Source organism: Megalops cyprinoides, chromosome 14, assembly GCF_013368585.1.
Source record: "Megalops cyprinoides isolate fMegCyp1 chromosome 14, fMegCyp1.pri, whole genome shotgun sequence".
Classification (NCBI taxonomy): domain Eukaryota; kingdom Metazoa; phylum Chordata; class Actinopteri; order Elopiformes; family Megalopidae; genus Megalops; species Megalops cyprinoides.
Window position 1 is genome coordinate 5,300,567 of NC_050596.1, and position 13,660 is coordinate 5,314,226.

Consider the following 13,660-nt stretch of genomic DNA (forward strand, 5'->3'; position numbering starts at 1 on the left):
GGTCATTTCCAGCACGTGAGGAAAACTCTGTGCAGTGTCACCTTCTTCACAGGCCTGCTGTTCCAGATGTGGGTGCTCTCCCCCCTCCATCTGTCCGGGACAAAGCAAAACATGGAAAGCACACTGGAAAAGCTGTCTGAGCAATCGCAAGGAAAACAAACTCTGTAGAGGGGAAGGCCATTCTGAGACACAACAGTCTGTAGCCAGGGAAACGGCTTGGCCCCGCTCAGGGGGAGAGATAAAGCTTTCGGGACAGCGGCCGGTTCTGAGCAGGTCGGACCCCTCGCAGGCAGGAGCTTTGAGTCATAGGATCGCAGGTTTGCATGACGCGACATTCGTTCTGTTTGCAGAGACAGAGAGCAGTTCACGGATGCGCCACACGCCTTGAAGAGTTTCGCTCAAACTGTCATAAAGCAGTCAAGAATTCTAACAGACCTGACTTACCGGCCCTATCTGGAGCCACATTCCCCTGAGCATGGTTCATCTGCAACATGGGACTGCTCTATACATAACAGCTGAACCAGTGTATGGCAACCACGTGTGTAACGCCTGGTCACGTGTTGCACTCACCTCATAGCTTAGCTGACCCATCAGTTATACAGCTGTTTTCCTTAGGAACTAATGAGGTTTGTGTGTAAACAGAGAAGGAAGCATGTTTATGCGTGTTTTTCCAGTTCCATATTTTCCCAGCTTTCGGAATGGAATGCTTTGATTATGCATGCATACCATGAGCGCATTGCACACGCCGGGGCTGTTCACGTGAGCTTCCACAAAGGATATGTCTGGTTTAGATTATGCCAGAATTTTTACATTCACTCTTACTTGCTTTGACACAGGAGTCGCCCACCACCACTCCCTCCCCGAATCGAATGATGTCATTTCCTGTGTTGTCGACACTTGGCTCTGTTCTCAGTTATGGGTCTCGCTGTTCCTGCTAATATTAGAAAAAGCAGCATAAGGAATTTTTTTTTTTTTTTTAAGGCAGTTTTCGGACAGCTGTTCTGAAACACATTTGTGGCTCGCACAGGAGCGATGACACGTGCGTGGACGATGACCTCACGTGGGACCGTGCGGACGAGGCATGTGTGAGCCGGATTGGCCCGGCCTGTTCTCTGGAAGCGCCTCGGTCCGGGCGTAAAGGGGAAGACAGATCCGCCCAATAGCGCATTCAGAAAACCGCCCAGAATCTGGGATCGTATCGGCTTCCTGACCATGAAACGCTGTGGGCCTAGTGGAGGCTGTGGTTTTAGAGTTTCTGCAGGACCTGGTCAACCTCAGAGGAGGTTTGAATGTAGTAGACCAGTGGGTGCAGAGGGTTAGAGAAAAGCAGGCTTATCCACTTCACAGACATAGAAGCTAAATAGAGGAAAAACTATGTCGATAGACATACATTTAAAATGAAGTGTCAGTTAACATTACAGGGCACATGTGCAGTGTGTGTATTACATGGGAGACTACTTAGAGACATGTGCAGCGAATGATGCATTGATGAGGTTAACTTTTATGGTAAGTGTTATGGCTTGGCTGCTTCCTTAGGACTGCCTGCATGTGTATTTGACAGTATGTGCGTTGCCAGAGGCAGCTGCTGGTGTTGAACACATCCTGGCTCTGTCCCACCCCTTTACTGACACTGCATTGGTGGGAATGGGGCCTGAGGCTAGTGGCATTGGTGCGGAAAAAGCTGGCAATCTTTTAGTGTGAGCTGTCTCGTGACAAGAGTTGGGGTTGTGCTTTACTGTGCCATATGAGTGTCCTGAGCCACCTTGCCCAGAAGCTGCATCTCTACCAACCATTTTATATGTCCCCAAATAGCGAGAGCATCCACACTGATGGATGCTGCTGCCTTCGTGCTGGGAAGACATGGTTGAATTATGGGAATGGCGGGCAGGTGGGGGGGGGGGGGGGGGGGTGGTGACTTCTGTGGGATCCAGAGCGTTTGAAAATGCTGGCCCGGGCCCTAGGCAGAATACAGCTTGTGTTGGCATCTGGCAGAGAGTAGGACGGGAGTTGCCTCTTCAGTTGAATTAACACACACCCCTGTGTCCCACAGTAGGAGCTCTCGAGGCATTACCCAGAAGGCCAAGCCACAGGAGCTTACTCACACTTCTCTCTCTCACCACCAGGGTACCCTCTTTTGCAAGTTATCTTTATTTTCCCCCCGGTCTCCTTCGGAAAAGGTGACGGGCTCTGGGGACGATGAAGCGGAGCAGAGTCCTTGGGAAACAGGGGGGTACCATCCCTCTGGCCAGCCGGCTGTGATTTAAAGGCCTTGTACAAGCCCGCAGTGGAGCCAGTCAAGACTAATAGCCTCTGATTAGGATCCCTGCCTGTTTTAATGTGTCAGGTTTTATTATTTAAAACCGTAATGGAGTTTTGCCGTTTGTCATTGAAATGATAGATGGTTCTTCCCCACGCTAGCACGTCTTTGTACCCAGGACTGGAAACCTAGAAGCACAAAATCCCTCACATCTACTTTACTCCTATAAGCATTTACAGTCCTGCAATAAAAAGTTATTGAAAAGTTTCAAAAAAATAAAAAGGGAGTGGAGGAGCCAGGTTCTTGCTGTAAATTATTCAGCTCTCTTTTGTCACATTGTTAACCTAATTTATTCTCGGAGAAATATAGATCGCCTGTTGGATCGCGTCTCGTTGATTGCTTCTTTTGGGGAGCCCCATGCGCGTTGTCAGCGAGAGCGCAGTTATTTACGATTGTTATTTCATCTCCCTGCACCACTCCACATGTTTTTTTTTCCCTCTCTTTTGGAGGGGAAAAGCGGGGAGACTAATCAGGATCTGGTATTCTCAGAAAGGGGGTTCACAGGAGTCCGCTGAGACTTCAGCCTGAGCGGAGGAGAGGGAGCAGAAGGGAAGAGTGGATCAGAGTCCCAGTTAGTGAGGCGTGGCCATTTCTGCCATGTGTATGTGGGCCTTACCAGGCTCCAATGGGGCCTGTGAGCACCTGTGCAGGTTAGAGGAAACCCTCCTCAGGCTAGTCCTCAACTTAACGCAGCAGACTGTGGGGTAGTTTGCAGTGTGGCTGGAAATGGCTGTCATTTCCATCAGTGAGAGAGTGCCAGAAGTTGCCCAGGAAAAGGTGGACATTGTCTTCTCCTTCTGAGAAAGCCATCAAAGTGCTGCAAAAAGTGGTTGCCCTCCTCTGGTGTGGACCCTTATTCATTCATTCATATTTTCATTTAATTTTGTTAGTGTACACCACCCATCCCAAGGACTCCAGCAGTCAACTCTCTCTCTCTCAGATAATGCCCATCCGCTGCCAGGACCATGTTACTGCGCACCACATTTGAACATTCTACGGCCAGAAGCGTCGAGGCTGTCGCTTGCCATGCTGACCCAGTGAGTCTAATAAAACACTGAAGGGGACACTGATACCCTGAAAAGGACCTTCTCATCTCCAAAACCATTCAAGAGCCAGATGGGTTTGCAATCTTATTTTCTATCCGTCGACCGATTCTGATGCCATCGTTGTGTGTCAGGAACCTTCTTTCTAATGCGTGACCACATAATGAAGGTGCAAACAGGATGCCCACCAGGGGTGGAAGTGCTTCTTTCAAGAATGTGGCTGTTCTGAAAAGAATTGCCTAAAATGACAACGCTAGAAAGATTGGGCACCCCTCGGCCTCGTTTTGATTGATTTGTTTTCAAATCATTTTTGGCAGAAAAATTCTAAACAGGAAAATGGCTGTTTTTCTTCCAGTCAGTGGTGTTTAGAGATGTGTGGTGTAGGGGGGTGGAGGGGGGTGGAGAGAGGAGGGGCAGGAAAATGAAAAGGGAAAATTAAATTCCACTTGTCGAATTGCTTGTTTGTTTCCATGTGGAGAGGCAGGCAATTTCACAGTCGGGAAGAACAAGCTGAGCAGAAAAGGAGAAAAGGAAGACGTGGCTCCATTCAGGTAGAGATGCAGCACGCTGGTGTCTGACAGAACACAGCCTCATGAATCCCCTCTCCCCCTCTCTCTTTTTGGTCTTTGGGGGACCAAATAGCTCTCAGTCCAGCTATTTGTAGCAAAGTGACTCTTAGCAGAGTTGGCACTGCCGGAGTATTGCCAGGCAACTGCGCTGTCGGGCAATGCTCCGAAAAGCAAAAGAAGAGCAGGTCTTCTAGCATCGGGATGGGAAAGATGAGGGTGGCCTGTTAGCAGGTGCTTACGTGCACCCTGCATCAGAGATGGAGCTGCACGCAGGAGGTTGCGCTCAGAGTCTCACAGTCCATACCAACTCTGAAAATCTGCCCTGTGTGCCATAGCAGAGCATCCCATTTATTATTTTACATGTATCAGGTTTCCACTCTTATCCCGATAGTCAGTAGTACATAACTATTTAGTAAGATTGGAAAGACCTCTAGCACCACTTCTACCCCCCCCCCGCTGTAGTCATTGGTCCCCAAGATTCTCCTGGTCCTGTCCTGTTCTGGGCCATTGTGTTGGTGTGTAGAGCTCCTGGTCTGCACTGGAACCCTGTCCAAAAAGTAGCCTCTGTATACATGGCTAATATCAGACTGTGCTAGATATAGTAGTCATCTTTGTTGTTCCTGTTATTTTTCTTCCTTTATGAGCCTTTTCTGTACTGGGGTTGGCACTCGTGGCGTACATAAACAAGCTAAGAAGATAATAATGTGCTTTGCTACACTTCAGAGGACGTCCGTTTCCAAACCACAAGAGTTCTGGTGATGAGAAATCCAGACGCCGCAACGCAAGAAGAGCAATCGGGGATCGGAGCGATCGGATTGGTTTTAAAAACTGTCTTTTCGCCTGACCCTTGCTGGCTGTGGAGCTCCACCGGGGAGGGGGAGGGGGAGGGAGATGGAACGTGGTGCAGGAGGGGTGGTTTGGGAGGCCAGCAGAATGTCCGCACCCCAGAGCGCGGGTGGTGATTTGTGTGACATCACAGCTGTGGGGCAGGAGATCGTACCCTATTAATCCCACTTACCCAGAACGGGATAGCTCGTCCCGCTAGTTCAATAAACCTTTCTCCGCGATGCTCTGGCTCCAGTCCCACCATTCCTCTAGCCCCAATCCCCCCCCCCCCCCCCCCCCCCAGCCTCGCCAACCTGCAAAAACATGGCCTACCACCAGCATAGGACCCCCACCACAGTGAAATAAAAATGTCTTCTCTCCAGACTTTTCTTTGAGCCACAGATTAATTGGAACAGGAGCTGTTATTCAAGCATTTTGTGAAGGATTCTCAAGATGTGTTGGTGTTTTCATTCTGATGTCACCAGTGTCCAAGGTTCAAGTGCGATGGAGGGTTTTGACAGCAGCCACCCCACCTGTTTACCGCAGTCCGCAGTTACCTAAGTGTTGCCCGTGGAGTGAAGCGTGAATAGTGTCATGCTCACACTCTGGTCTGGGAGTGTTGGTAATCTGGTCTGACACTGTTGCTCATTTAACTTGAATAGATACACTTCTGTTCTCTTGTTCTGGAACTCTTTCTGTGTTAGAGAGTCTGCTAAATGAATGTAATTTAATGTAATGAGGCATTCTCTGTCTTCTGCATCATGTTGCTGTTTATTCAAGGTCGTTATTTGGGTTAAAATATCACCCGTCCTGATGCTTCCAGTAAGAAGTAGCTCTCAATTTGGGTCATGGCCGTCAAGGACCAGAGTTGCATCGATGCCCTGGGAGTCTGAGGAAAGAGATAATGACTTGCACTGATACAAATGCACAGCATCCATTGCTCATCCAGGAAAAATGAGTCAGGGGAGCAGATTCAGGGGAGTGATATTCCTCCTATTGTGCTCTCTGGAAATTTCTCTTCAAAGTCATTTCTCAGTGCGGCAGAGTGGCGGGGATCGCCACGGTGATGAGCTGCCTCATAACTCAGCTCCCCTCCATGAACCCCCCCCCCCCCCCCCCCCCAATTCCTTTTGTTATTACAGAGAAGGATTCCTGAGGATTTAGCTCGATTCCTGGCCCGTGGAATCTGATTTCCCCCCCCCCCCCTTTTAGCTTTCCCCCATCACGAGGCCCGGCATCGCAGTTCGCCCTGGCGATCGAGCCGAGAGCACTAAATCACCGAGATGGATGGTGGGGTTTGGCCCGCATCCCCACCCGCCTGTATTCGGAGCGGCGTCCAGTGAAAACGAATGCTTTTCTTTTAATTTAGGGCGCTGGCGAGCGGCAAGCGCCGCGGCCATGATTGATGCTCCCCGCGTCTGGGAGCAGCCCCCTCCGAGCAGGTGCACTTCTCCGGCACGGGTTCCGCTGGCCGGGACCCACACTGTTCCTCCATACAGTCAAAACAGCACTTTCTCCCAGCTCATCACCTCAAGGCACGCGCTGCAGCGTTTGGTGGAGGGTGGCGTGAGTTAGACGAAGCGAACTGGCCTCGATTATCCTGGCTGAACCCTCCTCCAGTGTCCTTCTATGTGCCATTTTCTCGACGCACCTGCTCTGTACTCAGGTGTCGTGACGCTCAGAGGTAAAAATGCAAGGGGGATCAAAAGGTGTGAGGAAATGGAAGCTAGGCCCTGTTTTTGACTTGAAAGGGAAGGTGCTGTTAAGAGACAGAATAGGACACAGTAGCACCACTCTAGGCCTCTTAAGTTTGTCTTCTGTGATTAACTCAAAGTCCATTGCATTAAGTCTGTGGTTTAGAAATGATCTGAGCAAACCAGTTCAACAAATTGAATGGTTCTGGCAATTTTGCCTCCAGTTGGATTCTCTTCTCTGTAGTCTGTTTTGAGTGTATGTCCTTTCTTTGCAGTGTGAGTTGAGAGTCTGTCTCTTTTCTGTGCCAGCTGAGTGCCCTGTCTTTGTAATGTGTTAGGTGTCTTCTTTTGGCCGTATGTCTTGAAGGCATGTCTTCTCTTTGCAATGTAAATTCAGAATATGTGTTGTCTTCTCTCATTTCAGTGAATGGTCAGCCAAGGCCATTGGAGTCCAGCCAGGTGAAGTACCTGAGGCGAGAGCTCATTGAACTGAGAAATAAAGTCAACAGTCTGCTGGACAGCCTGGAGCCGCCTGTGGAACCTGGCTTCGCCGCCAGTGAGCCGGACAATGGTACAGTGTTTCTTACTGGGACAGTCACTCACACACTCATGCACGCGCACACACACACACACACCTACAGACATGTTCAAAGAAACCTGTACATATACACATACATTGATACACATACCTTCATAAACACAGCTACATGCACACAAACACACATACACACATGCACATGTGCTAGCATTGGTATCATCTGCATGTAGCATTTTAAGATTGACTCCAGTAAGTCAGTCTAATCATTACATTACATTACATTACATTACATGCATTTTGCAGGTGCTCTTATCCAGAGCAACTTCCAGCACAAAAGAACATAAGCAGGCAGTTTTTCAGTGCCACTGTGTCTTCAGGTCCTTCATGGTGCAGCACGAAGTTCCTCTCCACAGGCGTGATCTGTTTTTGTGCAGTTTCACTAGGGACATTAGTATTCAGTAGTCTTATCAGCAGTGTTTTAAATATTACCGCTAAGCAGTGTGGCCTAAGGAACAATTTTCATGCCAACAGTTTCAGAAGTTTAGCTAATCCGGTCAGCACACATCGCAGTACTGATGCTCCAGTTTGTTTTCCCCAAGCAAGCGTCTCTATGTCAACTTGATAATGGGTGCGAACGCACACAAACACATGCATTGTAAAAGAGCTTGTGTTGAGTGGGTAATCCCACAGTGGGCAGTTCCAGGGTTCCACCCTGTCTGTCAGAGTGATTAAGGGATCCCCCATCGGGGACAAACATCTTACTGTCATCACGGCAATCCTGGGATTTAAAAAGCTCCCCCACCCCCCCCCCCCCCCCGCCAAGAGCCACACACACTCCTCAGAGCCGAAGGTTATTTTCCGCTCTTTGTTGCCCCCCGATTTCCACCAAAGTGGGGGATTGCGGTCCCTGGCTTTGTGCATAAATCAGGGCGTCAGGTGGAGAGGGGTCCGGGACCCCTGCTGGTGGCCGCGTGTGGGCGCCAGGCGAGCCGGGGGTGCTGCCAGGTGCTCGGCACGGCACGGAGCGGCTCGTGGCTGAAACCAGACCTCTTCCTGGGGACTTTAACTGTGCCTGGGCTCGAAAGAGGCCTCCCTGATCGACTCTGCAGAGCTGTGATGATTCCTTCTCAGAGGCTCCCATGTGGGAGTTTTCCAGGTTTATGAGAACCAAAAAAAACCTATTTGTTCGTATTAAACCCCGCACTGTGGAGTTCTCTGTGTGTGCAGGGGAAGGGAGCTTTGTCTCAGGTCTGAGGGCTTCTGTTGAACTGGTGCGGCCAGGCAGGACAGGCTGGACACAGTAATAGCATTCCCCAGAGTGCCTGCCTTTATCTGTTATGGGATCGCCCCCTAGTGGAGGCATCTTGTTCTAACAGCCTGTCTCCTTTTTTAATCCCATCTGATAGATGACATGGGCATGTGAGTGAGAACCAAACTTTTTCTTCGTGACCTTTACTGGTTTTCTTCACGGTCTGACAGAACAGAAGTTCTCTCTCTTTTCAATAACTTCTCTGTCTTAAAAAAGAAAACATAGCTCACATAGCTCAGGGGTACCACAGTTACCCCAAGGCCCATGATGTAATGTATTTTTTAGAAATTGCCGTGGGGGAGACAGTAATATGGATTGCATGCTTGAGGGCGTCTCTGCTTTAGCGATCTAGGGGTCATTGCCTTCGCAGGCCAGGTCAGTAACAGCACAAGCCAAATCCCTTCCATTTACATGAGAATTTCTAGATGCTGAGGCAGTGGCTAAGCATAAAAAACCTAGAGTTAGGAGACATCTGATTCACTCCAGGTGCAGATAGTTAAAGACAGAGATGCGAGACTCACAGGGAGAACGAGATGGCAGGATTACCAGTGGGGCCGCGTGACCTGAACGTGGCGTGGCGTGTCTTATCGCAGCAGTGGGGTACAATTGGGTTTCCCAAACCACGGCATTCCTACGGCGCAGGGGAGCACGGACCTGGGCCAGAATGGCTGGCCGCCAGCTGCCTTTGAGAACGTACACAGAATTCCGCTGGAGGACAGATTTATGCAGCAGAGTATTGTGGATGGTTTAAGTTCTCGGTTGCGTGACTCATCCCTCCAATCACATAGCTTTATGGAATTGTGAGGATTCTGTTTGTTTACCTGCATGTGTGTGTGTGTGTGTGTGTGTGCGCATGTGTTTGTGTCTGTGTGCATGTGCATACATGTATGCTCGCGCATGTACGTGTGTGAATGTGCTTGTATGTGTGTGTTTGTATGTAAATGCGTGTGTGCGCATGTGTATGCCTGTGCATGTGTATGTGCACATGCATGCTTGTGCATGTGTGTGTGTGCGTGCATGTGCGCATGCATGCAGGCCTTTTCCCCAGGCTGTTGCAGCCTTCCCCTCTGACACACTCAGCTGGTGTTTGTGTGCAGAAACGCACAGATGGACCTTACGTCCCTCCTGTGCCTCTGGTCTCCTGCTCCATTTCACTGGTTGCTTAAGAGCGCTAGAATTTTTGCCTCTGGAAGGCATCCCCATAAAGCCAGTAATCATTTGTGATTATGGGATTTTTGTGTCGACTCTGGCCATGCTCCCCCCCCCCACAGATCAGCTTTGTGCTTTACATTGTTGCCTGGTGTCGTTCGAACCCCTGTCCCACTGGAACCAATCTACAGCAATATAATTAGTGTATCATAAGATAATCGCGCTGGGAGAGGTGGATTAGGTTGAGCTCCCTCCCGTAGCTGACCAAAAAGGCTCTGAGAGGGAAATCTGTGGGAGAGGTGTGAGTGTTTAAGAACGGTGTGTCGGTGCCCTCGTCCCTGCCTCAGCGCTGTGCGTTTTCCAGCAGATAATTGCTCGAACTTGTGCTCACTGCGTCCGCTCAGCATCCTCGCTGTCAGGCAACGCAGTCGATCGGAGCGTTCATCTGGCCCGCTGTCCGTCGCAGTAATCGCACAGATTGGAATATGACAAGGCAAGGCTGTCTCAGATCCAAGTGGTTTCACCCTCTGATCCCCCGGACCGTTAACGGGTTCAGCTTGTGCCATGTGTTCCGCTTTGGGCTGTTACCCACAAACCCCTGCTTGCTTGTGTCCAGTGCGGCGCATGACGGTAATAAACAGGTGGAATTGTTGTAGTACTGTAAACACTTTTATTAAGTGTTTCCTTTTGTTTGTTTATGCCTCAAACCAATCGTTTTAAAATATGTCACGTCTTCTCTCCTCATAAATTTTGCTTGAGTAAATATTTTACCGTATACAACAGATGTGCTTATGTTGAAACAACAATAATTGTATTTATGGTCAAGTACTTTTCTCCAAGCTAACTGCACTGTGCTTGCTCTGTCTATGTTTGTCTGTGTGTGTGTGTGTGTGTGTGTGTGTATTGTGTGTATTGTGTGTGTGCGCGTGCATGCACACGTGTGTGTATGTGTATTATTGTGTGTGCGTGTGTGTGTATTGCGTGTGCGCACGTGTGTGTGTGTGCGTGTGTGTGTTTGAGTGTGTGTGTATGTGTATTATTGTGTGTGCGTGTGCGTGTGCGTGCGCGCGTGTGTGTGTATGTGTGTTGCTGTGCCTCTCAGACGCGGTGGATGGCCGCGACGGGAAGGCCGTGGCTCCAGACTCCACAGCGAAGCAGCCCGTCCCAGTCAGCGCCGCCAGCATGTCGGCCTTCGACCCCCTGAAGAACCAGGACGAGGTCAGCAAGAACGTCATCTCCGCCTTTGGGCTCACCGAGGACCAGGTCTCAGGTAGGGGTCACCTGGGTTCAGCGCCAGTGAGTCAGCAGCACACTCAATCACAGCACACAGCCCAGGCGCAGCAGTGGCCTGGGGTCAGCGCAGTGGAGCCGGCAGTACACTCAATCACACACAGAGCTCAGACGGGGAGGTGAGCTGGGGTCAGTGCAGTGGAACATGCATGGTCCAGCCGGCAGAGCACTCAGTCACAGCACAGAACTAGGAGTAGCCAGCAAATTTCTGCAAGATCTGCATATTAGTCAGAGCAGCTGCGCAGGTTGAATGGCCTGGACAGGAAACTGCCAGCATCTGTGTGCATGCTTGTTAGATAGTGACTGTTTTCAGTGTTGGGTATCGAGTGCTCTGATTTTTCCTGTCAAAACTGGCACGGGCACATTTTCCACCCCACACCTCCCCTGACTGGAAATGATGCTATCTTTCCTGAGAGAAAAACAGGGCCGTGCTGTTCCGTGCACTGGCAGTGTGTGCGGCATCCATTGCTTACTCCACCATCATAGTACTACCGATAACGCAAAGAGACGTCTGCGCAGGCCTACAGTTTCACCTCAGCTGGGCTGGAATAGCAGGCACGGTAAATAGGGCAGGCTGTCCAAACGATTTAAGGATTACACCAGCGGGCGCAGAATGACGCCCTAAAAAGCGGTCGCACTTACCGCTGTACGCCAGGCAATTTTTCCCAGCTCTGGCACCTGGCGCAAACCACAGCTTTTTTTCTCTTAACACACACACATCAGGAATTGGTGCAGTACTAAGATTCACTGACCCAGATGCAGACGACCTGCTGACACACGCACACACAGGGAGGAATCGGGCACAGCAGGCAGGTGACTGGCAGCCTCTCAGACAGGACTGCAGGACGCCTGCTTTACCGGTCACCCCAGCAGGGCTCAGTGCTGCGTAAGCCAGCCCAGCCAGAGGAGGCCAAGAGCAGCGGTTACTGTAAACGTGCTGGACCGCGGCCAGATTAGATTCTGGAATCAGCACAGCCTCGTTTGCAGTTACAGAGTGGCACGCCGCTGGGCCAATGATGCATGCGTTGGCTCTGATCCATTGTGACATTTGTTTGGAGTCACCGGGTTCTCTCCCCGCCCCTTCCTGTCTGCAAAGCAGGGGTGGCTGTTACTGTAACTACCCCCCCCCCCCCCCCCCACCCACCCACCCAGATGGACTCCGGCTCACTCTGACCTTAGGAGGGCTGGGGACACTGACACACTCACATCACTGTGGCGATAATGAGTTGAATTTGGCCCCTCTCTCTCTCTTTGTCAGGCCCCCCCAGCGGGCCCGTGGAGGAGCGTTCGGGCACGCCTGACAGCATCGCCTCGTCCTCCTCAGCTGCCCAGCAGGCCGGTGTGGCCCCCCAGCCCCAGGCCCCCTATGCAGGGGCCCAGCAGCAGCCTCCAGCAGCCATGGATGGTCAGTGTGCTGTCTTCTCTCCTGCTTGACTCTACCTTCCTCTTTTTCTGCTTCCTCTCTTCTGCCATCCTGGCCTTTACCTTCCTGTTCTCTGTCTTATTATCCGTTACACTCCCCTCTATCTCTCTCTCCTTTGTCTTCCTATGCAGTATTCCTATTCCTGTTGTCTTTTCCTTTACCTCAGACCCTCTCTCTTTCTCTCATTTCTTCTTTCATTCTCTCTTCCTCTCTTCTCTCCCCCTGTCTGCTTTCCTCTCTTCCACTCTGTCCCCTCTCCCTCTTCTCCGCTCGTCTCCTCTCTCGCTCTTTCCTCTCGTTTCCCTTTGTAAGTCAGAACGGGTTTCCTTACCCGTCTCTCCACAGCGTGGCCTCTCTGTTCTGCATTGACCAAATGTGTACGTGTACAGCTGTCTCAGCCAGCTCTAGTTGTTGTGTTGTCATCATGTCCCTGATCTGCAACGTGACAGTGGTAATTATAGCGCAGGCATTTTCACATCCTGCTGCTGCAGCATGGATGTCTTTTTACTGACAATGTGATGAAGGAAGATGGAGAGTGACCGACACATGCACCAGGGCTTTTCACATGCTCAAACTGTCACACTTCTTCATGGTGCTCCCCACTTTTCCCCCTTGACTTAAATGTCACGGTGCTGCAGGTGCGTTACGTAACACAACTGTGATGTAATCCAGAGCTAAGGTAATGGCTTGTGGCACTCTTCATCCTTGTGGGCCTCCTCGAAGCGTAGACCGCATCGGCCTGTCGCAGTGCCAGGCTTGGTGTTCACCACTGCGGCTGTGTGTGTTCCCAGGTTTCTGTCTCAGTTTCAGCACAGCTACACGACGCCGGACAGCATGCTCGGGAGTTGGTGTAATGGAAATGTCTCTGAGTCGGTCCAGCTAAGCGGTGCTTCACCGCCAGCGCCAAACAGCGGCTTTCTGGGCTGTGCCTGCAGGCCTTCAGGCCTCCCGGCCCACCTCGCCTCTCTCCCGACAACCCCTCCAAAAAGCACCAGAGCACACACCCGCATATCCTCTCCTCAAAGAGAACACGCTGTGACTCAACGGTCCACTCTTACCCCGGTGCACGGTGGGAGTTCGGGCGCCCGTCTGGGAGCGCACCTGTTTTACACTGTAATGGAGGAGTTCAGTCTCATCGTCTGAGAACTTTGTGTTTTTTTTTTTATTTTTTCTTCTTCTTGACTTCTTCATAATGAGAGCCAGCTGCTTCTGTTAAGATGGTGGTGCGGGTCGTTATACTGTCTCACGTCCTTAAACGTCAGGAACACACCATAAGCTTTGGTTTACCAGTAATGCCGGTTTCAGCTCTTTGGATCCCCCCAAAGTGCGTGTTCTGTTTTCACTGCCTGCGCTTTGAGATTTAAGGAATTAAACTCATTCAATCTGTGCTCTGTTTTTCTCTCGCTAAATAGACCTGAAACATCCCAAGGCTGAATCTGATACCTCTTTAGCTAATTGCATTGTCAGTTAGGTACTGTCAGTTAGCTTCTAATCGGGTCTAGT

General features: G+C 50.6%; 1 protein-coding gene across 1 annotated transcript in view; it reads left to right on the forward strand.

Moving 5' to 3' along the window:
* tfg (trafficking from ER to golgi regulator) overlaps positions 1-13,660 on the forward strand; it is a 38,611-nt gene that overhangs the window by 7,856 nt on the left and 17,095 nt on the right. The window contains exons 4-6 of the mRNA XM_036546023.1: positions 6,873-7,019; positions 10,547-10,714; positions 11,993-12,139. Coding sequence (XP_036401916.1) covers positions 6,873-7,019; positions 10,547-10,714; positions 11,993-12,139 — 462 coding nt within the window. The remainder of the gene's footprint in view (positions 1-6,872; positions 7,020-10,546; positions 10,715-11,992; positions 12,140-13,660) is intronic.